The 27045-nt window shown below is 37.6% G+C and overlaps 1 protein-coding gene across 8 annotated transcripts in view; it reads left to right on the forward strand.

The window, feature by feature from the left end:
- The window catches only part of COL12A1 (collagen type XII alpha 1 chain), a 114417-nt gene that overhangs the window by 21380 nt on the left and 65992 nt on the right, over window positions 1-27045 (forward strand). For 7 of the 8 annotated variants that reach the window (XR_004969004.1, XR_004969003.1, XM_036318289.1 and 4 more), the window contains 11 exons: window positions 91-363; window positions 4454-4726; window positions 6625-6897; window positions 15304-15576; window positions 20295-20561; window positions 21006-21198; window positions 22276-22397; window positions 24147-24296; window positions 24378-24497; window positions 24596-24760; window positions 25312-25458. Coding sequence is in view for 6 of the 8 variants with exons in the window: in XM_036318289.1 (XP_036174182.1) it covers window positions 91-363; window positions 4454-4726; window positions 6625-6897; window positions 15304-15576; window positions 20295-20561; window positions 21006-21198; window positions 22276-22397; window positions 24147-24296; window positions 24378-24497; window positions 24596-24760; window positions 25312-25458 (2256 nt within the window). In the remaining 2 variants the exon portion in view is untranslated. The remainder of the gene's footprint in view (window positions 1-90; window positions 364-4453; window positions 4727-6624; window positions 6898-15303; window positions 15577-20294; window positions 20562-21005; window positions 21199-22275; window positions 22398-24146; window positions 24297-24377; window positions 24498-24595; window positions 24761-25311; window positions 25459-27045) is intronic. The other variant, XM_036318292.1, reaches the window with a different exon arrangement.

Here is a 27045-nt window from a genome sequence, read left to right on the forward strand (position 1 = left end):
CAGTCATTAAGTCTATGTTTGTTTGCTGTATAGATTTAAAAATTGTAAACTATGTCCTCTTTTTTTTTTTTTTTTTTTTTTTTTTTTTAGCTTATGTGCCTCCAAAGGATCTTAGCTTTTCTGAGGTGACTTCTTACAGTTTTAAAACTAACTGGTCCCCTGCTGGAGAAAATGTTTTCTCCTACCACATCACCTATAAAGAAGCTACTGGGGATGACGAGGTCACGGTGGTGGAGCCAGCGACCAGCACCAGCGTCGTTCTCAACAACCTGAAGCCAGAGACCCTGTACTTGGTCAATGTGACTGCAGAGTATGAAGATGGCTTCAGCATTCCCTTGGCTGGAGAGGAGACCACCGAAGAAGGTGTGATGGGGTTTCTGCCACTTTTTCCAAAATTTAGGAATTTATTGTAGAACAAAGTTAGCATTTGAAATAACCATCTCCTTTATAGTTCAGAACTGTGAATGCCTTTGTAAGATTTAGCATCTTTAAAATACAACTATACATAAACCCTCGTAAAAAGAGAAAAAAACTTTTAAGTAAAACTCCTGGATTTCTTTTGGTGCATTTGAGGGTAAGAGACTTAGAGAACTGTTAATAATTATGCAATTAACTCTTGAAGTACTGTTTATCCAGCATTTCTGTCCCAAGTTTCAATAGTCTCATGTTCAAATACTTTTGAAACTGCCTTACTTTATAAATCTAATGATAAATATATATTACCAAATGTTTTCTATTTTCTTTTATTTATTTTTTTACTCTGTTCATCAGATTTTTTATTCACTTGATTTTTAGATTCACTTGTTGATAGATATGTATTTGTTGTTCATAATTTGTATGTTTACCTTTTTCTTCTTCTTCCTCTTCTTAAAGAATACCTTTCAGCATTTCATATAATAGGTTTGGTGGTGATGAACTCCTTTAGCTTTTCCTTATCTGTGAAGCTCTTTATCTGACCTTCTATTCTGAATGATAGCTTTGCTGGGTAGAGTAATCTTGGTTGTAGGTTCTTGGTATTCATCACTTTGAATATTTCTTGCCACTCCCTTCTGGCCTGCATATTTTCTGTTGAGAAATCAGCTGACAATCGTATGGGTGCTCCCTTGTAGGTAACTGACTTTCTTTCTCTTGCTGCTTTTAATATTTTCTCTTTGTCTTTTGCCCTTGGCATTTTAATTATGATGTGTCTTGGTGTGGTCCTCTTTGGATTCCTTTTGTTTGGGGTTCTCTGCGCTTTCTGGACTTGTAAGTCTATTTCTTTCACCAGGTAGGGGAAGTTTTCTGTCATTATTTCTTCAAATAGGTTTTCAATATCTTGCTCTCTCTCTTCTTCTGGCACCCCTATAATTCTGATGTTGGTACGCTTGAAGTTGTCCCAGAGGCTCCTTACACTATCTTCATATTTTTGGATTCTTTTTTCTTTCTGCTTTTCCAGTTGGGTATTTTTTGCTTCTTCATATTTCAAATCGTTGACTTGATTCTTGGGATCCTCTTGTCTGCTCTTGGATCTCTGTATATTATTCTTTATTTCAGTCAGTGTATGCTTAATTTCTAGTTGGTCCTTTTTCATATCCTCGAGGGTCTCACTAAATTTATCAGCGGTTTCTAGAAAATTCTTGAAAAACCTTATAATCATGGTTTTCAACTCTATATCCAGTAGTTTGCTTTCCTCCATTTCTGTCATTTGTGATCTGTTTCTTTGTCTCCGCATTTTGGCTGCTTCCCTGTGTTGATAGAGTGGCTTTGTGTGCTAGGTGTACTATTGGGCCCAGTGGCTCAGCCTCCCCAATTACCTGAGGTGGACACTCTTGGTGCACCCCTTTGTGGGCTGTATGCACAGTCTTGTTGTAGTTAAGCCTTGATTGTTGTTGGTATCACTGGGAGGAATTGGCCTCTAGGCCAATTGTCAGTGAGAATCAGCTGTGTCTACAATGGGAGAACTTCTGTGCTGAAGACACCCTTATGGGGCAAGACTTGCTTCAGTGGGGCTTTGGTGCTCATTGAGTCTGCTCCCTGAGTGTGTCCCTTATGGATCTGAGGAGTTGTAATCTGGATGGTCCCACTCTGACCACTAGGTACACGGGCTCTTGGATCTCTAAGGAGGTGCTAATTTAGCCTCTGCCTGAGGCTACCCAGCAGGAGCTATGGAGAGATCTGCAGATTCCTCTTCCTTGTTTGGGGTTTGGAGGTGCTCAGATGAGGCCCAGCTGTGAAGCAATGCAAGCTGCTGTGGGACCTTGAGCCTTCTTTTGGATGTTCTGGTTCTCTCTGACCCAGTTGCAGTTTGTTAGGTAATTTTAGATCTCAAAGGGCCAGCCCATTCATATGGAAAAGCCTCTGCTCACAGCTTGGGTGGGGCGGGGTCTCAGGGAATCAACAGGGCGGAGCAAACAGCTATGGCTGGTCTCAGTCCTGCCTTAAGAGGCCCCCGGGTCTCAGTGTCCCTCAGTAATCGCTGCAAGCACCTCTGAGAAAGCTGCCCTCGAGTTCTGCCCGCTGCCAGACAGTCCAGTTTCTCCCCGTATGAGTCTGGGTCTGTAGAGACTCGCCCGGAGGAACTGGAGTCAGGGCCTTTGGGAGCTTGAGACTCCCTCCCGATTGAAAAAGACACTGGCGTCCTCAGTTGCCAGTCCTTTCCGCGCGCATGCCTCCGTACCTCTGCACTTTACTTCCGCACCTCCTGAGTCTCAGTGTGCTTTTCTCTTTCCTTCTATTTGTAGAATTTCCACTCAGCCAGCCTTCCTGTGGTTCTGGGTGATGTCTGTTTTGTCTTTAGTTGTAGTTTTGAAGTGGTTGTGCGAGGCAGCAATTTTAGGTGTTTACCTATGCCGACATCTTGGTTTCTCTTCAATGTTTTCTATTTTAATTGTGGTAAAATTTATATAACATAAGATTGACCATTTCAATCATTTTTAAGTGTATGTTCAGTGGCATTTATATTGTTGTGCTACCATCACCACATCCATCTCCAGAAATTTTTTATATTGCAACACTGAAACTCTATACCTATTAAACAATAAATCCCCATATCCCACTTTCCCTGCCTTTGGCAACCACTATTCTACTCTCTGTTTTTATGGATTTAAATACTTTGGATACCTCATATGAATAGAATAATCATACAATATTAGTCCTTTTGTGACTGGCTTATATTACTTAGCATAATGTCCTCAAGGTTCATCCATGTTGTAGCATGTGTCAGAATATCTTTTCTTCTTTTGGCTGAATGATACTTCATTGGATGTATAAATCACATTTTGTTTATCATTCACCCATGATAGATACTTGGGTTGTTTCCATGTTTTTGCTATTGTAAATAATGCTGCTAAGAACATGAATGTACAAATTTTACCAAATGCTTTAAGCATTGTTTGTTTAGATATATTCTCTTTGCTAGGTAGAGTTGAATACTTTCTGATACACTTCATTACATTTGACATTTAAAAGGTAGAGACTTAGAATCACACATCTATTAAGCTTCAGAGCCTATATTCAAACCCATTAGTTTATCTGCCTAATTTGGGGGGAATAAGTTAGTCTTTTTCCTTGTCATATCAGGGGTGCAAGTCTGCCAACAGCCATTTCTTTCTTTTCTTAAGGGATATAATTTCTTTCTCTTTTATGTGTTGGATTTTTATATAAACTTCTAATTGTATGAGAGGTGTATGAAGGCATGTTACTCTGTGGTTCTACCCCAGTGGATTGGGAAGAAAAAAACTGTTAGTTCATTTCCTGAATGTGATGTCTGTGTGGACAATTTTCCCATTAAACAAATAGGTCATTTAAGCATGTTTACTAAACACAGAGTCAAATGACGTTCTCATTTGGGTTCAATCAAAAATTCATTTAAGACTGTGAGTCTATTCATGTTACCCACATTGCAACGTAACCTTGAGATTTAGATCTGACTAGCATTCACTAAGTATCTGTAATGTGTTTGGTCCAGCACATGTATGGTCTAATTATTCTCCAAGTCAAATGACTGTGCAGATAAAAAGTTAGTTGTGGGACTGACTGGATAAGACAATTCATTCAAGTGGGTAAATGTGGTAGACCTGGGTGTTAGGTATTATTTTCCTACTTTCCTAAGAAAATCTGGTAAGGGTGAAAGCCTTGGTTACTTATATTTGAAGAAACAAATTTTTATTTTTGAATTTTATGTCAATATGAATTTATCATTTAATAGAGTATTTATGATTCTAAATGTTTACTATTATATATATATATACCTCTCTATTTGATTAAAAAGTTAATAGTACTTGGTCTGTTTCTTGACATTGTATTTGTTTGCTGTTTCAGAATCTAGTTAATGTCTGGCTAAATGAATGAAGTAACCAGGATGTTTGGCAAAAAACTGCTCATGGCTTTGTTTAGAGCACTGCTATAATTTAGTGATCAAAAGCTAGTTTTATATTTTTCATATAAATAGGCAACTTTATTTTTTAAATTTCAGTAAAAGGAGCACCTCGAAACCTACAAGTGACAGATGAGACTACAGATAGCTTTAAAATTACCTGGACTCAAGCTCCAGGGAGAGTGTTAAGGTACCGAATTCTATATAGACCAACTGCTGGAGGAGAAAGCAAAGAAGTTACCACTCCAGCCAATCAAAGGAGAAGAACCTTGGAGAACCTGACTCCAGACACAAAATATGAAGTCTCTGTAATTCCTGAATATGTCTCAGGACCTGGCTCTCCATTGACTGGAAATGCAGCCACGGAAGAAGGTAAAGGAAATATGCTGACCACGTGGTAACAACTCAACTCTTGGTCTGCAGGAAAGACTTTGGACAACTGTCCAGCTACTACAAGCCCTGAGACAGTTGGTCTCAATTATCTGAGTGTTTTGGACTATAGTCCTTTTAGACTTGAGTTACATTTTTTACTCTCTCATGATAGCATTTATTTGGTTCAATAGAACTTGAATGCTAAATATTGCTATGGTCTGGTCTATTTAGACCATTTAGACCATTGCTATGCTATGGTCTAAATATTATTTTTAAAATATTATTAAATATTTTAATAGAAATTTAAGGATTACTAGCAATTAAAAAAATCAAACTGCTATGCACTGTTGAAACAGACTATATATTACTTCTTCAGAAAGATTTTAGAATATTGACCTATTTTTACTTAAATGGTGTGATTTGGCTCCCAGGATAGATTGTGGCCAATGATTAATATTTAATGTTATTCATTGAGAAAAAAATAAGGCATTCATAATTTTCATTTTATTCCTTATTTTTAAAGTTTTAAAAACATAACAATAATAACAACACCATATTAGCAATGATGAAAAGTTATTGAGCACCTGTGTGTGTCAGGTTCTGTTTAAAGGGCTTTTTACGTATTATTTCATTGAACCCTGCATAGAGCCAATGAAGTTGCTATTTTTATTATTCTAGTTTTATAAGAAAATCAAGGCTAACGACTCATGTTGCTAATAAGCTGTATGTCTGAGTTTGTGCACTTTGTTGCCCCAGTGCAGACATTCACAAGGAATATCCGTTCTAGCTCGGCCTGGATCACTGTTTTCCTCCCAGAGTAATGTAGCTAATTAGCCTTTTCTGCACCAGCCTTGGCCTGTCCACCTGCTTTCTTCCTCCTCTCTTCCCTTTGGAAAGTCACTGTTTCCCTTTGTCTCTTTTCTCCTGGGGATCTAGGGCTCTCTGTGCTGGGTATCCAAACAAGACCCAGTGACTTCATCTGGCTGTTTTCTGGAGTGACAGTGGCTGGCTGTTGTGTGCCCAGTGGAATGTCACAGAGTTGGGTGCCTTGAGACCCTTCAGAGGCCATACGGCCACTCTAGCAGGAAAGTCATGACATGTCAAGCACAGCTGCACAGGGATGGACAGCCCCTGAATTTTACTCCAGGCTAGGCCTCTCTTAGGCTTGTTTCCTCTCTTACATATTTTTTAAGGGACAGCAATATTTTACATTTATCATTTTTATCACATTAGTGTATTTTCTGGCCATTACATTTAGACCAGCGGTTCTCAACCTGTGGGCCGCGACCCCTTTGGCGGTCGAACGACCCTTTCACAGGGGTCGCCTAAGACCATCCTGCGTATCAGATATTACATTACGATTCATAACAGTAGCAACATTATAGTTATGAAGTAGCAACGAAAATAATTTTATGGTTGGGGGTCATAACATGAAGAACTGTATTTAAAGGGCCAGAAGGTTGAGAACCATTGATTTAGACATTCATAGCATCATGCCAATAAACCCTTTTTATTGCAAATTTCTTAGAGGAGTTAAAATCCACATTGTGATACTAATCAACATACTGTACGGTGTTTTGTATGGAGAAAACACCAACGTACTGTATGGTGTTTTCTCCACTTTTAGAGAAAACCTTGTAGTTTTTTACATGACAGATTCTAACATGTCAGACTTTAACCAATCCCGTAAGCACAGAAGAGGCATTGCAGAACTTTTGCTTTGTTTTCTCTGATATACTGTGCGGCCTAATTTAGAAGTGCTTGAACTCTATTGGGTAGTCAACAGTCAGGATATAAATTTAATTTCATATGCACATATGCATATACAGCAGCAAAGCGTTTTTCAAGTCATTTTATTACATAATGAGTTTTTATGTTTTTTTCTTTTTTTAATGAAGTTAGAGGGAACCCAAGAGACTTAAGAGTTTCTGACCCTACCACGTCATCTATGAAATTATCTTGGAGTGCGGCACCAGGAAAAGTGAAACAGTACCTGGTCACATACACCCCAGTGGCAGGAGGTGAAACTCAAGAGGTCACTGTGAGGGGCGACACAACCAACGCTGTTCTGAGGGGATTAAACGCAGGGACAAAATACACCTTATCCGTGACGGCCTTGTATGCCTCTGGGGCCGGCGATGCCCTTTTTGGAGAAGGAACAACGCTTGAAGGTAATTGCTGTCATAGTTTATAGAGACCCCCCTGCCCCCCCCCCCCCCCAGCTTGTTTGCCATTGCATTTAGGAAGCTGAGAACGTTTTCAGTGAATGAAATTTAGAAATGTTCAATCCTTTCTCTTAAAAGACATTTGTATTGAAAAATAAGCTATCATAAAACTTCCTCCTATTCAGAGATGCAGAATATAAGCAACTGAAAAATTTAACTTGATTAGAAAGAAGTGTATTGGGGAGCTGGGTGCATACTAAGGCCCTAAAGATGTGTTGCAATGCCATGGGTTGGTTAAATGGAGAATAGGTGTGTGACACTCGGAGTGGGAAGGCAGCTTGGGAAACACTGTGGGTGAAGAGGGTTTGGATAGAGCCCATGGTCACACAGCTGCTTCTATCTCCCAGGAGCAGATAGGAGCCCTTTTCTGACTCCCAGTCTCTTCATTCACCAGGTAGGAAAGCATTCATAATAGCTTGAGAAATCTGAAAATCCAAGTTTCTCTTAGTTTATTTTTCAACTGACCTCTAAATTTCAGTTGTATATTATACGTTCAAAGTTAATGCAGTACTTAGAAAGAACAACACTGGAGCTGTTTCTCTAGAGTAAATTGTCAGAAAGTTTCATATCTTTTAGGACCTTTGAAATATAATGGAAGCTTAGAATTAACTCACCACAACTACAGAGGCAAGTCATGTAAGAGAGAGAAAATATACATTTAACTTAACCACATGAGAATGGAATATAATGTTAAAAAGAAATGTCAGTGGATGGTTATAGTGATGAGTCAGTACCATAGTTGGGGGCTTAAATGGAAAACCAGGCATAGCTTTCATTCTTGTTATTACGTTCTTTTAGATAACATATTTAAAATGGTCATAGAAAGAAAACAAATCTGAAGTATCTTTTGTGATGTGAAATCACAGTGATAGTTGGTTGCAAAATATCCATTAAATTTGATGGATCCAGAAGTTTGGAGGGTTATAGATGTTTTAATTAGCAGGGACAGGCTTACAGTAGGTAGTTAAGCTTTAAGACTTAGTCAAGAATTAAAAACAAATAAAAACAAAAATATTCAAATTAAAATTGTCTCTGGAATAGTGATCAAGAATTCAATTCCAATAGTCTATAATATTTTTAGAAGAGAATTAAAAAAGATAAAATACCTGTGTGTAAAATACTGATTACCAGAAGAGTCCTGGTTTGGCTACTTAACCATGTAACCTTTAAATAATTCCTTAATCCCGCTGAGCCTCAGTTTACCCATCTGTAAAGAAGGAATGATCATTGTTACCCCTTTCTACCAGACCTCTGGAGATCAAATGGGAGAATGTAAGTGAAACTCTTTGGGAACTGTAAAATACTTTATGTCTATAAGTGTATCAATAAGAAATTATTAGTAATTAGAACTGATTACTAATACTTTCATAAGTATTTCAGAGACATTAATTGGCTACACTAAAGTTTTGAAAACAATAAGAACTAGAAATAGAAATTGCCTTCATTACAGTGACATAATCCAAACAATAAAAGCATGTGATCTTTATAGCTGGAGCGACGTCCAGAATTCCTGAGAAGTATGTCCTTTCCTTTTGACCTTTTGAAGTTCTCTTTCTCATGTGCTTTCCAGAGGTTTTCAACACAGATTGTTCATAGGATTTTTTTTAAGGATAAACTTTCAAGCTTTTATTTTTTTTACAAAGCAGTTGTAGATTATTTGCATTTGGGAAAATTTCTCCCATATACGGAATATCTTGGAAATAGTTTAATAGTTTTTTACTTTTGCTTGTAACTTTTAATCTTCTGATATTCTTCTGCATGTTCTTACTTCAAAAATATATTCATATTTAGCACAAATCTTTTCGATTCTAAAAAATTATGGTATTTTTGCAAAGAATAATATATAAGTAAACTTTTGAAAAAACAAAATACAAATTTTAATTTAACTAGCAAACACATTCTGTTGGGCTGTGATTTTTCTAGGTTAGGTGTATGGTTAAATTGCTTATAATTTTATAGCTTTGCACAAGTCGTGTAGAAAATCTACCAACTTGTATGCGTGTATGAGTGTATGCTCCAGGACGTAGTTGATCAAAAATTATCGCCAAGGGAGATACATGGGTAGTAAAATAAATTTAAAAAATTATCCCGTTTCATTTCCTGAGAAGGAGGCGAGCTAGATGATTTGTAAGTTTTCTTTAAAAATTTAGTTAATTCATATCTAAATTGCCAAAATAATTTTTTTTCAATTTATACCAAACTTTACCATGGTGGAGGATTTTATTAAATGCTGCCAGCCTGATTTTATTAACATATTTATCCCATTGCATTATGTGTGGTAAACTTGACAAATATGTGAAAGCATAGTTGTGACTAAATTAAAATAATAGAAGATTTTTGCCCCTGGTTATTCCATTTCATTTTATTGTATTAACTCAGCCAAATCCACATACCATATACAGGAATAGGATATGATGGTAAATGCAGGGGATGGAAAGCCAGAAACAAAGCCAGGCAAGTGCTCTTGAGGGCTGCTGTTTTTCTAATCTGTTTTTCTCTTGGGAGAGGAGGTGGTAAGAGCCTACCAGGCAGGAATGTTCCTTTCATCCGGAGGCATGGATCAGCAGGCAAGAGCATTCTGTAGGTTGAAAATTTTATAGATTGCCTGAAGTGCATTCTATTTAATTCAGAAAGAATTAAAACAATATTTGGTGTGGTCTACAACCATCCCTAACTTGAAAATGTTCCCTAGTGCTTTCTTGAAATGCAGCCAATGATCAGAAAATTCCCCTGTCCCTGGAAGAGAGATTTATTAGCATTGGCATGGGGGAAGTTCATGGCTGGCTCTAGTACTGCATGAAATAGAATCACAAAGGCAGAGTTTATTACTATTTCAGATCCCAACTTCAGAGGAATCTGAGCATAAACCAGTAGGTTTGATTTACATTATTACCCTCCCCCTCTGGTTGTTGTTAAAGTAGATTTAATGTGCTTACTAAAATACTGTTGTAGATGTAAATGCACTTGAAGTTTGGTCGAACTTTTGCTTGTCACTGTTAGTGGTTAGAGAGAGGAAAACCGGTTCTTATAAACCTCGAAATGAATAATTTAGAGTTTTACCACAAATGAATGAAAATTTCAGTTTGGGAATAATACGGTTCTTTTTATTTTTGAGTGCTGTTTTCTGGCAATGGAAAAGATGACTTTTCAGAATTTCCTTTGTTTCAGTTGCTATAGCAACCCGCCAGGGTCCTAGACATGAATGGCTTCCTGTACATCACACAAGCTAACGCAGCTGACATTTTGGTACAATGAGGTTTTTAACACATCAAGGAATTCCTCTGCATGGTGTTGAGTAACATGGGCCCTCTCAAAGATGGACTGAACAAGGCCTCTATGTTTCCCTAAATTTACTGCTGTCTCATAACTTGAAAAAATCATACATTCTGGGTATAACTACTCTGACGTTTCCAGGGAGCTAGCACAATCACCAAACAGTAATTCACATTTCCTTTTCTGCAAATTAATGGCTCATCAGAGAAGAATCTAAATCAAACTGGAGAGGTAACAATTGTGGAAGAAATGCCACAGGCTTTGAGGCTGAAGAATGATTTAATCGTTAAGAGGTTTTTAAGAACTATGTATTGCTTACAGTAATTAAGTTCACTTATCAATAGTGAACTTTGTCCTTTTCAAAGGTGGCTCTAATTCATTGGTTGTAAATCAAGTGTGTTTCCACATGTACATTATCCAGAAGCAGGTCTTCCGTATTCTGCTGTGGAAAGTTGGATGACTTTTGAGTTGAGCTCTAATGGAAAAGACAAATTGATTTAGAAGAGGGTTTACATTACATTTTCAATTTAACTTCTATTTTTGAAAGTGGTATGTGAAACTCAATGAAAGCTGGCTGGAACAATCTATAAGATGAAATATAGTTTCATTTCATTGTGATTAATTTTTCAGTTATCATCATTGGCTAATTTGTATTATAATTATATTTGAATTGGATGCTGATTTGCTTTTCAGAAAGCAAATGGAAAAGGGCTGAGGATATGTAGGAAAGTTACTTAAATGAGGCATTAGTTCTTTGGCCTTGTATATGGAAAAAAGTAGAAATCAACCCCTGTAGATGTTCAGATCATGAGAAATGCACCTGTCTAAATTACTTCCCACAGAAGCAGCACAGAGATGTATGCAAGCAGGCATGAGAAAAGTGCCTTTTGAACTTATGTTAATACACTTTATAATCAAGGTGGAAATGCTGAGTATCAACATTTCAAAAATGATGAGTTTTGTAGTATATTTAAATTTATGATAGAAAAGCATTGCTATTCCTTATTCCTATACTGGCACTATGCTGGGGAGAATAGGGTAGAGGAGAAAACTATTGAGAAAAAATCTAAGGAATAAAGATGAAGGCATACCCTCAGTGTAGAAGATGACTTCTTTGTTACGATTGCCAGAAATTCTATTACTAGAGGTAAAAGTAACATACAAAGCACAGGCATGTGGTACAGAACTATGAGCTTAAATATTATTGAAAAGAGTATCACTTCCGTAAAAATCCTGAACAGACAAAAACACATTTGTAGGTCTTGGGCAGAGGGAAAGGAGGAACTCAAAGAGGAAGGGAGCCTTTGCTAGAGCAGAATTGGAACCAGGTTTGGGGAAAAGTAGTGACAAAGTGGTAAACAGTCTAGCAGAGCTGGTTTCTGTTGACTGCCACCATTGCTCTGCCTTCCCCTTTGAGGGACAGTAGTCTTCCCTGGAGAGAGGCTGCAGACTGGTTTCATGATGTTTGTCCTTTCTTATTCCTCTCCCTTCCCAGGTACTCTAAAAAGAAACTGTCTCCAAAACCCACTCTAATGAAACCAAGACAAATAATCTCTTTCTGCAGTCATTGATGTCTGACGTTTCTTAGACTGGGGACAAAACCTACAATTCAATATATTAAGCCAAACCAAATGCTTTGCTGGGTAACACTCGGATCGAACCTCATTTACAGGAAAATGTGATTAACTCTTGAATGAGAAGCATACAGGGTGGGGCAAAAGTGGGTTTACAGGTGTTTGTGTGGAAAATAATCCAATAAATAATAATCCAAGAATAAACTTGTTTTACATACTCAACTGTAAATCTACTTTTGCCCCACCCTGTGTATTGAGAGCCGTCTCCTTTTGGGACAGAATAAGGGGAAGAGAGAGGGCGAGCATCCCATGTGTGTTTGGGATGGAGAGGATGTGATGAGAAGCTTCAATCAACTTAATTTCCGGAGGGTCAGCGTTTAGCCTGTTCCACTACCTAAAGGTGATTTGTTGTGCATGGTCATGGACCCGCATCATATATGAACCATCAAGCAGTCTGGCACAGCATCACTGTGTTCAACAGTTATGAGCCATTTTTGCTTTCTCCAGGCGTCTTTATTTGGAAGGAGCCTCATTTCAGAGTTGAAAGCAAGTATGAGGGTTCCTTCCCACACTGATCAATCACACCTTCCAAATAAAGGTCTCTCTAGACCATAAAAGAGGGGTAGCAGAAAGAAGGGAAAAGAAAGAAAGGAGAAAAGAATAGAGTTGTAGAGGAGCTAGAATCACAGAGGAGATTTAGGAAACATCAGTACTTAGGCATCTCTCCAGATATTCCAATTAGTTGATTTGGGCCCGGCCTAGTCTTTGGCTCTCTAGGCGATTCTATGTATCTGATTAGGTCCAGTCCAGTAATTTTGGTCCTGAGGACCCCAGGGTCCCAGGAGGTGACCCAGCCTGCTGGTGGTCTGGTCAGCTGATTTCATATCTAGTTTTAAGACCAGCGTTGCCACTTGGCAGCCTGCCAATGAAATCATAGGGTACAAAGTGATTGCTTCATTTTTTTTGAAATCTAATATTTGGCCAAGCCAAGATTCCATTTTTAAAAACTTCAAGGGTTATAGGCCAGATGAAGTTTACTGTCTTGAGTATATCATATTCTCAAAATTCTTGGGTGTCATGCAGCAGCTGGAATACACAACCCTTCTACTTCTTTTTTTAGAAAAAGTTTATCAGTGTGTTTTACAATAGTATAAACTTAATATTTAGCAGTATTCTGATCAAGCTATCTGAAGTATAAGAAGCTCATTGAAATGGCTTATCTTTTCAATCTTGGCTATTGGATTGAGTTGTCTTTCTTCTTCCCATATTTCTTCATCATTAACATGGAATGCTGCAATGCCGGTGCCTGCAAATAATGCCTTTATGTGACACATGCAGAAACTATAATTTTTTGAGGATTTTTTTTCCTGTAATTGAGAACTTAGCATTCGCTTGAATTAGTGTTGATAGCCATTAATTAGAACTCAGGAATATCTTTTAGTTAATATTTTATTTATATCTTAAAATGTGTTTTTACAGATTATTTTCAAGACATTGATAAACCTTGCAAATGTTTTTATTGCCATTTTACAGGTCTTGAGAGTATTAAAATAGTTGATTAAAATCCATGGGAATACATGTCTAGTGATCTAAGTACCTTTTGTTTGTAGCCTACAAATGTCTTTGTGAATGTATTTTTGCTTCAGACACAATTCTCTTCTTATTTTCTCACAGTGACATCATTAGCTTGTGTTTGTGAAATTGATGTCTGTTGTCATGGAAAGAAACAATGTCACAAATTCAATGCTGAAGAAAGTAGGGAGAAAAATGGCCTTGGGAAGACTAGAAGCTAAAATTATTGTTTGTAAATTACTCCAAATTAATTTGGAAGATAATTCCCACATTCTAGCTAACTTTATTTGTCTTATATATTTTTTTTGGAATGTCATTAATGCAGTTTTTAGCTCATTTAAATTCAAAGTCAGATTTAAATACAATTATTTTATAACAGCTGTTCCTAACTGCAACTTAGGAAATTTAGGAGGACAGATGTATATGATAAATGGCTATATATCAAACAAACATGCGCTGCACATGGAAAACCATGGGGGGATATCAATGATTAAAAACCAAAAACCAAAAAACAACACCTACACCAACCAAACCAAACCAAAGAAAAAGTTTGCTTACATTTCTATTAGTAGAGAAAAATATAAAGATGTATGGCCATTTAAGTAGCAAATACAGGTAAAGAAGACAGTTAGATGAAGTTAATCTCAAGTATTGAGGGAAAAAAGTCAACATGTTCTTGAAAATAAGTATTCTTGGTTACAGTGAAATATGTAACTAATTTCCCTCTAGAGTTGAAATGTCTCGTCAGCAGTTAAAGTTATTTATAATGGAGTTAGAATTTTCCATTTGCACTTGGGGTCTGGTAGGGTGCCCAGCTTCTGTTTTATTTATTTTTCCCCTCTAAAGTCTACCATATATGATAGGTGTTTGTTCACCCAGATTTCTTTTTCATTTTTTTCTTATCTATACTTTTGGTGCTGAAATTTAATTGTGTAAGCATGAATATTTTTGTTATATTCATTTTTATCCTTTGATTCAAGTGAAATAATAGTCTTCAAAATTCTTGTAACAGTATTATATGTCATTTGCTTGAATATACAATTACTGGTAAAATGTATGCTGTAGGAGCAGATAGTTTTATATTTATGTCATACTGTGGCATAAACCCTAGTAAAGGTAGCCAATATAAAGTGACCTGTATGTTTAACTTACATTTAAATTATGGAAAGTGAGGGTTTTATTGGAAGACATCTGTGCCTCCTATTAAGTTGAGGTTTCCATATTTTTCCATTTGGGTTGTATTTTTTTAAATGAAAGAACCAAAATTTCATAACAGACATTTTCGATCAGCTAGAACAAGTGGTGTGTTTTATTTTGATGATTAATCATGCTTAGGTTTTCCAGAAGAATTGGTGGTTTTTAGTTTCTTTAGGGGTAAGCTGAATTGAAAGTTTGCACTTCTGCATGAACGAATAGAGTTTCCACCAAAAAAATGATTGTCGGAATTAAGATTTGTGAGTGATATGACATTGTTGAAATGATTGCAAATCATACATTGAAACTGAGCTTATTTAAATTAGAGAGGAAAAGATGATGGTAAAGAAATAAAGATCTTTGTGAGCCATGTGCTATGTCATAAGATGGACTGATATGTGGTAACACTTTGGGATTCGGATGCATTCTTTTCTTTGGACAACTTTCTGTTAGGCATATACCCCTTCATATTTGGATGTGACCCTTGTTCTAAAGGGCCTTACCATCTGACTGGACAGATCGGGGCCGGGGTGCTAGGCAGGAATCAGACACAGTTCTAATATTCTATCCATCAGTCTGTTCCACTCACAGAACAGGGCAGTCAGCTCAGAAAGGAGCAATGAGCAACTTTAGACGAATTGAGTTTGATTCCAGCAAGTCAGGATGTCTACCAGGACGAAGTAATATTGACATACCTCGTAGACATTAAATAATGATTCCCTTTTAATTTCTATTCTAGAACGTGGTTCAGCTCGGGATTTAATTACTAAAGATATCACGGACACATCAATTGGGGCTTATTGGACCTCTGCTCCGGGCATGGTTCGAGGTTACAGGGTCTCGTGGAAATCGCTTTATGATGATGTTGAGGCTGGAGAGAAAAATCTTCCTGAAGATGCAATTCATACGGTGATAGAAAACCTGCAGCCGGAGACCAAATACAAACTTTCAGTATTTGCCGTTTACAGCAGTGGAGAAGGAGAACCTTTGAATGGAGAAGCCACAACTGAATGTAGGTAACATCACAAATGTGTTGGCTACCCTCTCAAGCGATAGGAAGTTGAACTGCTTGCTTTTTTCTTTTCTTTATATCATTGAGGACTGAAAAATTAGAACCTTGAAAGAATGTGGTTTGGCCTTACCTGGTTTTGCTCAGTGGATAGCGTGTCGGCCTGTGAACCAAAGGGTCCCGAGTTCGATTCCAGTCAAGGGCATGCATGTACCTTGGTTGCCGGCTCCTCCCCGGCCAGGGCCCTGGTCAGGGCACATGCAGGAAGAAGCCAATCGATGTGTTTCTCTCACATTGACGTTTCTCTCTATCTTTCCCTCTCTCTTCCACCTCTAAAAATCAATGGAAAAATATCCTTGGGTTAGGATTAAAACACACACACACACAAAACCCAATGTGGTTTAAATTCAGGTTCATTTAGTATCTAAAATTTATAACCCCCAACCCTAGCCTGTTTGGCTCTGTGGATAGAGCATCAGCTTGCGGACTGAAGGGTCCCAGGTTCGATTCCAGTCAAGGGCACAGACCCAGGTTGAAGGCTTGATCCCCAGTTGGGGGCATGCAGGAGGCAGCCAATCAATGATTCTCTCTCATCATTGATGTTTCTATCTCTCCCTCCCTCTCTGAAATCAATAAAAATATATTAAAAAAATAAAATTTATATCCTCCCCCCCCCCCCCACACACACCTATGTGGAATGATCAACTAGATAAGAAACTCAACTAGTAAAAAGATCAGGAGCTATGGAAACAAAGAGAATTTGGGCATGTTTATAGCTATATGACCTTGGGCAAGTTACTTAATCTTTGAGCCTCAATTTTCTAATCTGTAGAATGCAGTCTTTTAAGAATTGTCCTGAGGGTTCAATGAAACAACAATGTTCAAAGCACCAAGCAGAGTGCTTAGCCACTTAGAGATGACTGGTAAATAATAGTGCCTACTGAGACTATGATTAATCTCAGATTCTTTAACTCTGGTTGGTGAGGTTAAATCAAAAGTCCACTCAGTTTTCTGGTGGCTCCCATTTGCCTTAATCCCATTAATATTCTTTCTTGTGAATAATTCTGAATGACATACCATCATTTATTATCAGCTGGCTGGTAAAATATGGGTCCATATTTTTTAATTCTCTTTCCTAAAAAGTTATTTGTTAATCATGGGCATGTCTCAGAATTTATAGGGGAAAACTTTATTTCTTTTGTTTTAGGAAAATTTTAGGGAAAGAGGAAAGAATGGGGAATTCTTACATTTCCTTTTATTAGAAAGAAGTGGAGGGATTGGGTGATTTTTTAGGCAAAGAACAATTTCAGTTAAGTCTTATATCTTGATCTTAAGTTATTCTTAAATTAAAATCTTTTGGTCTGAGAGAATTCATCTTTTCTTTTTAATCACTGGAAAACTCAGTTGGCTATGTCTAAGCTTAAATTTCTGTCAAAATTAACAATAAAAAAAAACCAACCCATCAAGCTCCTTTTAGGAAATTTAAGTAGTTGGAAAGGCATATTTCTCAGATATGAAAAATATGATTGGTTTATATAGTAATGAATGAAATCTTGTTTTTGAATATGTTGGCTGGTGTTGTTTAAGAATCTGGCAGAAATTCATCTCTATTTCTGACAGAAATTAATTTGTTGTAAAGAGAAGCTATGTTGTAAACTTAGGCCAAATATGACACATAAAGCTAAATTTATTTGTGGGAGTAAAAATACAATTCATGTGGCTGAGAAATTATTCAAGTATTTGTATTTAGAGGGAGAAAAGTGTGTTTTTTAAATTTTTTAAAAATACCTCTTCTCCCCAAAGACTGAGTTTTCAATTATTTGTTTATGATCAAAAATCTCCACAAGGAACATGTGTGAGCCAAAGGCAAATATGGTAAGAGAAATCCTAAATAATCTTTCATTTCTAAGAAGCTGGGCATCTAAGAAATTTTAAGTTTTTCTTAGCTAATTTTAGATTTAAAGGTGCGGGAAGATAAAGTCCTCTTTTGAACCAGCAGTAGACTAAACAGGAATGAGACACACACTTTATAGTATATGCACACTGCTTAAACATCTAAGCAAATATGAGAGAACCCGGGCACTGTTGTTTGTCCTACCACCATTTTGCTGTTTTACTTTGCCCACTTTGTGGAAAGCAAAGAAGTTCAGAAAGTACTTTGAGCAATCAGAGTTAGATGTGGTATTTAGGTGGTGGGTGAATCCTAAAATGTGGCTAAGTGGGTAGAGTCACTGGGTCATGCTCATAGAGTTCCTTATAAACTTCCAAGGCGACATTTTGGAAATATTTTCAGGATTGATTTCAACTCAGAGACATGGTATGCAGGCTGTTGATAGAATGAAAACTGTGCATTGTGGCTAAAAAGCCAGCAGATGAGAAACTTTCTACTGGCCCTCCAATGCTGGTTTAGCAGAAAGCAGTAGGTGTTGGAAAGCTTCTGAGAGTTACTGATACAGGAATAGAACTAACAATGTGAGTATTACAGCATTATATAACACTAGAGGCCTGGTGCACAAAATTCGTGCATGGGGGTACGGGGGTCCCTCAGCCTGGCCTGCACCCTCTCCAATCCAGGACCCACAGGGATCAGGCCTAAACCAGCAGTTGGACATCCCTCTCGCAACCCAGGACTGCTGGCTCTTAACCGCTCACCTGCCTGCCTGCCTGATGCCCCTAATTGCTCCCTTGACTGCCTGATTACCCCTAACTGCCCTCCCCTTGCCAGCCTGGTCTCCCCTAACTGCCCTCCCCTGCTGGCCTGGTCACTCCTAACTGCCTTCCCTTGCCGGCCTGATCACCCCTAACTGCCTCTGCCTCGGCCCCCGCCACTGTGGCTTTTTCCGGAAGGACATCCAGATGGATGTCCGGTCTAATTAGCATATTACCCTTTTATTAGTATAGATGTGGCACACCTATCAATGAAGTAAAAATTGATTTTTATTTATAGGAAGCCAACAAAGCTTTTTAAAATTTCTCCCTAAAATCCAAGTTTTCTATTACAACTAGGATGAGGAATGTTGTACGTTATTTAACTTCAATTCCATTAGTGTCTCCTCTTCCTCTTACAAGGATTCTTATCAGTTTAGGGCCCTACTGTCATGACCCCATTTAACCCTAATTACCTCCTGTGGGAAACTGATATAGGGTTAAGCCTTGGACTGACCTGCTAGCAAAGTCACAAACAAGTCCTAGCTTAGAGGGCACAGTCCTCTTAGCATAATTAGGCTTGACCTTATAACACTCCCTAGATCTTATCTGGGAATCTAATGGGCTGAGGAAGTGCAGGAAGTATAACCATGGTGTAAACAAGTGAAACTCACAAGAACAAAAACAAGTGAAACTCACAAGAAAAGTGTAACTTTGGTAACCACTACCTTGTTTACCTCACTATAAAAAGCTTGGTGAGGCCTGAGCACAGTGGAAGTCCTTCCTCTTGAGTTGGACTCGCCCACAATATTCCCAAATTATCGCGTGTCTTTTCTTTTTCATTTGTTGTGCGGCTCCTCTTCCAGACCCAAACCCTGAACCACGCAGGAGGTGGAGGGAAACACTTACGACAACCTCCCCAAAGGTTCCATTGCCAAATACCACCACATTGGAGATTATGCCTTTAACATAAAATTTTGGGGAGACACAATTATTCAGCCCATATGTGTCATAATTTCTTCTTCTTTGCATGCCTTGTAAGTTTTATTTCATGCTAGACATTGTGAATTTGTTGGATGCCAGATACTTTTATATTCTTATAAACATCTTTAATTTTTATTCTGGGATGTAGCTAAGTTACTTGGAAGTGGTTTGATCTTTTAGAAACTTATTTTATTCTCTGCTAGAGATAGATAAGAGAAACCTTTATTTTATGGTTAATTTTGCCCCATTTTTTTTTTTTAAAAAAAGAAAAATTCTTTGCATTATTTCTTTAAGCTTTAGTTTCTTCCTATAGAAAATGCGTATGGCTTTTAAATTGCTAAAAGATTATTGAACTGAATGAAATGATCCTGCTTATAAACTCTGATTATGTATAAGAAAAAGGATATGTTGGCTATTTATGGGCATTGATAGAATTATTAATATTTGTGAAATATTAATAAAGATGATTTCATGATAAATTATTATATAGTAATCAGGCACTTTTTACATACAGTGTGCTTCCTAGAACACTCAGTCTTGTCTTTAGAGCTCTTGAGATGTTTTTATGTGTTGTTTCCTTTTCCTTTGTGTTCATAGTCTGACATGCTCATGGCAATCACAAAGAACAGTGTGAACTGTAGTCATTCTGGCTAGTCATTTGTGGGTCTTTTTCTTAAAAGACCCAAATGAGACTTCTGACTCCGCATTCATGATTTTTACTATTCCCCACAGCATGTTTGCTACAGTAAGTTTTTACAGATGGAAATATAATAAAAAGTTTAAGAGCCCATCTCTGGAAATGCATCTTTAGAATTCAAATAGGAAATTTCTGCCATATGAACCTCCATTTTTTATTTATTAGCCAGTTGAAGAAAAAAAAAAATCTTACTGTGATCTCACGGAGATTAGGCTCACAGGGTATTGTGAATTTATGAGAGACCATGATGCTCAGCAAGAGAACAGTGTACATATTGAAGAAACCATAGATAGTTTATTTTCACATAAATAAATGGGAGGTGGAGATATATATTTTCTTTCAACGTGGTACACATTGTAATCTTTTTTTATTTTTTTAAATTTTTATCTCACAGTATCCCAAGACTCGAGAACCTTGAAAGTGGATGAAGAAACAGAAAACACCATGAGAGTTACCTGGAAACCAGCACCAGGGAAAGTTGTCAACTACCGGGTTGTATACCGCCCCCGCGGGGGAGGAAGACAGATGGTTGCCAAAGTGTCACCCACAGTCACCTCGACAGTGCTAAAGCGGCTTAAACCCCAGACCACCTATAACATCACAGTCCTCCCAATTTACAAGACAGGAGAAGGAAAGCTTAGGCAAGGATTGGGAACAACAGGTACAAGGCAATCACTTTTTTTGGAAAGTGTGTCATATGTTAAGGAAGACTTTAGGCATCTACTTTATTTGTGTCTAAATTAATTCTGTAATGTATTAAATTAGAAAATTTAATAGGATGCCTGATGGCCTATTATTTTTACCAATGGAGTTCCCGGTAAAGTGATTTTACATGTTAATGCTCCCATGCTAATGTAATATTCTGAATTGTCAGAGGAGTTACTTCCACTTGAAGAGCATTCTGTGAATCAGCATTTTACTGAGTATTATATATCGTGATGTCAGCCTTAATGTTCCTGTAAATATACATTTTGAAGTGTTATGTTTGTGACGATTCTCATGTATGTCACTTAGACATTTCCAATTCGATTTATTATTGTAGGGACTAATTAAAAACCCCAAAGCCTAGTCTTATGAATAATATTTTAAAATCTTATCTTTACAGCTTCTCGATTTAAGTCACCCAGAAACCTCAAAACATCCGACTCAACCATGTCCAGCTTCCGAGTGACTTGGGAGCATGCCCCCGGGGAAGTGAAGGGTTACAAAGTCACGTTCCACCCGACAGGGGAGGAGAGGACACTGGGAGAGTTAGTGGTTGGACCTTATGACAACACAGTTGTTTTGGAGGAACTTAGGTAGGAATGAACTGTATTTGGTTTGTGTTAAAAGATTGAATAACGTATGTAAATTAGCAGGCCTTGCACAGCAGAGTTTGCCAGCAACTGAAGTTGCTTTCTTATTCTTGGTGCTGGTGAAGACGAGGTTGGATTCAGAGGCTAGCAACAGAATTTAGGCCTGAGCAGGTTTTTTTTTTTTTTGTTTTTTTTGGTTATGTTTTAATGATTTTTGTATTAAGTGATCAGGGATGGCATTTTTTCTATAACCCCCTGTTTTAAAAAAATTAGCATTCCTATTACACAATTTTACTAAAAGCAGCCCTTCCCTAGGAAGCTCTGTGGCAGTGTGGGGGTTCCTGCGCCTTCTGGAAAGGCCCAGGTGACTCACACGGAGCTTCTGAGGGTGAATCCTCTGCTGGGGTGGGCCATGGAGAGAGAAGGCAGGACTTGCCCGTGGTGCCAGCTGGCAAGATCGGGGAAGGGTGAGCTGATGAAAAGTCTCGCTCCAGGCTGTGCAGTGGAAAACAAGGAAGTTTGAGTTTGAACAGCACCCTACATTCATTAAAGCAGGAAGAATGAACCACTGTGCAGTGCCTTTTTTAAAGTTTGTTTGTTTCAGCCCTTCAAGACATTGAAGTCTATATAAAAGCTTGCTATTTACTTGATAAAGAGTAGGGAGGATGAAATTTACTGAGCCCACTATGTGCCAGGCATTGCGCTGGGTGCTTTATGTTACCTTGCAAGGTACAACATTTAAGTTGTTTTCTTAAAGCTCATTGCTTAGAAGCAGTAGGCTGTAGATCCTTCCTCGACAGGCTCAGTGGCATGTGGAGATTCTACACCTGGGAGAAAGGCAGGACGGAAGCTGGTGCTGTGCAGCCCTACTAGTCTCTAAGCTAGCTTCCCTTGATACCTCACACTGTAAGCTTGAACCAGAATGTGATGGAAATTATTTTTCTTCCCTTGAAAAGCTATGCATGATAACTTACTTTGAGTAGTGAAAGTTTATAAATAAAGATTGATATCTCTAACAAAGCAAAAAATGCTACCACTTGGGACAATTATACATACAGACTATATGTTTTCACATTTCAGGGCAGGTACCACCTACAAGGTAAATGTTTTTGGAATGTTCGATGGAGGAGAAAGTTCACCACTTGTTGGACAAGAAATGACAACCCTTTCTGACACAACTGTAATTCCGTATTTATCCTCTGGTAAGAAATTGAGTGACATTTCCCTAAGAAACCTCAATATCGTCAAACTATTTCAAATAGTCATCATTAGGTTAATCATACAATGAAAAGTGGCTATAAAAATGTTACACTAAAATTTATCTAAATGATTTTCATACTTAAAAATTTCCTAAAGAATCCAGTTAAGCATACTTTTTTACATGATAGTGCTAAGGCTTTTCTTGTCAGCATTGCATTCATTACCTAGGACTATTTTATTTAAAGATGAGTTTTACGATAGTTAGATAATGTACATTTTCTCTCTTTTTAACGACTAAAAGGCAATTTGATTTTGTTAAAGTAATGGCAGAAATGATTCATTTGGGCTGAGCCAGCAAAGTTGGGTTACATAAATAGGTGGGAACCACCACTTGGGAAGCAAAATGGTAACATACACCCTTTAAGACATTTTTGTGCTTGCCACGATTACAGCTTTCGGGTACATGAGCTAGTTTCGAACATTCTTAGAGGTGCAAGTGGTGGGTAGAATTGACTTCTAAATATTTTCCATCATTTGCTAAGTAAAGAGTAGATCTGGGCCGCCCAGGAGCAGGCTTGCAAAGGCTTAGGTGCCTGGAATGGCATTTGGGAGTCCACAATCCTGACTTAGTGTATAATACACCATGGCAGCTTTGCAGTATGATGAGCATTGTGCAATTTCCCCCCGTGACTTCTTTTTGTAATGGAAAGATCAGAGGCTAGCATCACAAGAGGTGGGAGAGTTCATAGCTGGTAATGTAAGCTCCTGGAAAAGAGAGCATTTGAAAATATGGATGTGGACAACATAAAATGTCAGAGCTTGCTGTTTTGCTGGAATGTTCTATTGTTTCTCCTATGATGATATTAACTGACTTGTATTTTTATTTTGTAGCTTGTGCACTGAGGATGTTGGGATTATTCTCTCTTTCCAAAGCACCCTAGCTTTGTATCAATGTTTGTGCCTATTATCTCTACAGCTCTCAATTTGTATATTTGTTTGCCTACTTTTTCTAAATTGTCTCCCTTCTCTCTTGATTCTTTAAATGTGCAGACTTTACTATCTATATCTACCTGGTTGTCATATATAGCAGAGAATTGAGCAGTTAATAACTATATAATGTAATAGCTACCAGGTTTTAAAACAATGATCTTTACTTTAAAAAGTTCTAATTTTGAGTAATGTTCCTATTCCTTCATAATATATGCAGTAGTTATGTGGGAGCTTAATTAGTTTAATAGATTTTTTGGCTCATTAAAACCTTTTCTAGCTAACACATTTTATCAGTTCATCTCATACTTGTCTGCTAATGGACACTGACTATTATAGAAAAATGCAAATCTGATCTTCAGATCACATTACATTTGTATTAAAATTATTAACACCTTAGAGTTAGATGACTATACATTCACATTTATTTCAGCTCTTGAGTTTGGGAGCTCATTCAAATTTGTAATGATAGTTTAATTTGTCTCCAGGGCCTACAACTGTGGCCAGGAAATATAGTCACAGATGAAGGAAAATTTGCCACTGAAATAAGCATAGGAGGAATTGATGACTCTCATGACTGTTTTTGAGGTTAATAAATCACATGGATGTATTTTCAGAGTCTCAAATTCCAAAGCTACAAAACTGAAACAGTTAGGCAGCACTGAGCATTTGGGGGGGGGGGGGGGGTGGCAGAGGCGTGGCTGAGAAGTAGCCCGCTGAGAATGTGCTCCTTACTCTGTCCTGTCTCACCGTTGCCGTGTCAGGGATGGAGTGTCTCACCAGAGCCGAAGCAGACCTTATGTTGCTGGTGGATGGATCGTGGAGCATCGGCCGGGCAAATTTTAGAACTGTGAGGAGTTTCATTTCTCGCATTGTGGAGGTCTTTGAGATTGGCCCCAAAAGAGTACAGATTGGTAGGTCTGATGACATTGAAGCCATTTAGACATTTTCATTATGCTCTTTTATATATGCTAACGCCAATGGTGTTATTCTAGGCCTCGCTCAGTACAGTGGGGACCCCAGAACAGAATGGCAGTTAAACACTCACAAAGACAAGAAGAGTTTGTTGCAAGCGGTGGCAAACTTACCGTACAAAGGAGGCAATACGCTCACAGGTGGGTGAGGCTGGCTCTGTTGAGTTTTAGCTCTTGTTTTTGGTCAACGCTGTGGCTAAATAATGACGTGATTGATTTTCTTTTAAAAATCCCACTAGGCATGGCTTTGAATTTCATTCGCCAACAGAGCTTCAGAACCCAAGCTGGAATGAGGCCTAGAGCTAGAAAAATTGGTATTCTTATCACCGATGGCAAGTCCCAAGATGATGTTGAGGCACCTGCCAAGAAACTCAGGGATGAAGGCGTAGAGCTGTTTGCTGTTGGTAAGCACTGGGAAGGCTAGCAATGCTCTCGGCGTTACAAAAGCTGAGGGTATTTTTGCAGTTAAAAATATTTTCTGAAGTGTGAAAAAAACAAACACATTTTCCCTATCACGTAATTTACCAAAATGAGTTGATTCGTTTCTCCTTGTAATGAGACAACATTACATGTCTTCTTGGAAGAAAGTAATGGCTCAAGAGGACAAATGTACTCTTAATAGGATTTCAGAAAAGTCCTGTTTGGTTTTCCATGGCACCATGTTTATTTTTGATATCCATTACTTTACTTTTCAGAAAATATATTTGAAGAGACACTTTTTGGTGAAAAATTAATGCTGGAAGCATTGAGAAGTAGTTAATGCATAGTGGCCTTCAGTTTATATTATTTTTTATTTGTTTCTATTTTATAACTATAGGTAGGTAATCCTTTCATTGTTGAGGAAAATGATACATATATTCTAGTTAACCTTGACTGTGTAAGGGTAGCCTGTAAAATTTTTATTTCACTCCATGAATTTTTTCTTTTAATTAGTATCTATCCGTTTCATTTTGAGGTATCAAAAATGCGGATGAGCTTGAGTTGAGGATGATTGGATCGGATCCCGATGAGATCCACGTATACAATGTGGCAGATTTTGAGTCGCTCTCCAGGATCGTGGACGACCTCACCAACAACTTGTGTAACAGTGTCAAGGGCCCAGGTAAGGGTAGACCAGGGTTTCCATCCTTAGCACTGTAATATTTTGGGCCAGATAATTCCTATTTTGGATGGGGGGGAGGGGACTTTTTTGTGCATTGTGAGATGTTTAGTAGCATTCCTGTGCCCTGCTCACTGGAAGCCAGTAGCATCCCTTGATTTGTGAAAACTAAAAATATCGCTAAATGTCTGCTGAGGAGAACATTACCCCTGAGAATCACTGGTTTAGTCTCTGATTTGAGTCAGATGTCATCAAACTAGAAATGACTTCTAGCTTATTTGAGGATACTTTTAGTTATATGTGCCTGCGCACACACACGAAAGTGATTGGGGAAGAGAGATGCTTTCTTTTCTAAAGCATCTTTGCTCTATAATTATTAAGTTTCTATTAAATGGTTATTCCCAGACTTTTGTTTTCTAAAATTTGGTAACAATTTTTTTTCCATTAAGAATGAAAGAGGGATCTTATATATGATTTGCTTTGCCTCAACTATAGATGATCAGATATGATACTTTGTCACTTGTAACCCTTAAATATACAGAGACATTGCAATTTTAGAGTTTACACTTTTAGAAATGATAGACTCTTTCTTTACCTATGAAGAAACTGAGACTTAGAGAAGTTAAATTACTCAGGGTCAAATGGTTAGAGATGTTTATAGAGGTCTTAAAGAAAAGATAAGGAATTAAGATTTAGAAATAAAATTATGGAACTGAATTTGTACTGACAAAGGATAGAGTAAAATGATTATTCTTTATAGATCACAGGACAAAACACAGTGAGCATCAAAATGGAAGGTGTTTGGAAAATTAATGACATTATATGATAAAAGTTTCTTTTAAGTACTTGTAATGCAATGCAGATTATGGTAAAGATGGACTTTTATTACTTTGTTCTGGTTTTGGAAAAGTTGGAATGAATTTTACAAACAATGGGTAAAATTTTTCACATGCCTTGGGAACTAAGGATACATTTATTTGACTGTTCCTTCTTGAGTTTCTCGCTCCAAACTTTTGCAGATTTTCTTTTTGGATTTTGTACAACAGACTGACCTTTTCCCTGGAGAAATGGACCAGCCAGGAAGCCAGAATTTGTAGGCTTCTGGCTCTGGATTAGCTGAGAGAGTTGTAGTTTTATTTAGTTGGAGAGAACTTTGAATAGGGATGAAAACATCTTTTATCTATTTTCCTTTATTTTATTTTTTTGTCAACTATGTAATAGTTGCATTCATTCTAGTTTCCCAGACAGTAAAATTGCTTGATAATTTTGTAGGCTTGATTATGACCCAAGTACAATAAAGGTTAGGATACTAAGAATGGAAACGCTTTCTCCAGCTTTGGCTTACAAAGAAAGTAGAAAGAATTTATATGAGAATGATTTGCCATGCTCATGGAGTCACTGAATTAATTCTCTTTAAATTTTTATTTGTATATCTTTCTAGTGGTCCTATGGAGCTTAATATTTCTATATTCATTGATGTTTATTTCAGATCTTGTTCTGTGTTAGTCATTTCACCTATATCTACTCACAGAGAGCACAATTACAGACAGTATGATTTTTACCAAATTAAACAAAAATTGGTTATTATTT

This window comes from Myotis myotis, unplaced genomic scaffold (genome assembly GCF_014108235.1).
Source record: "Myotis myotis isolate mMyoMyo1 unplaced genomic scaffold, mMyoMyo1.p scaffold_m19_p_7, whole genome shotgun sequence".
In the NCBI taxonomy this organism is placed as follows: Eukaryota; Metazoa; Chordata; class Mammalia; order Chiroptera; family Vespertilionidae; genus Myotis; species Myotis myotis.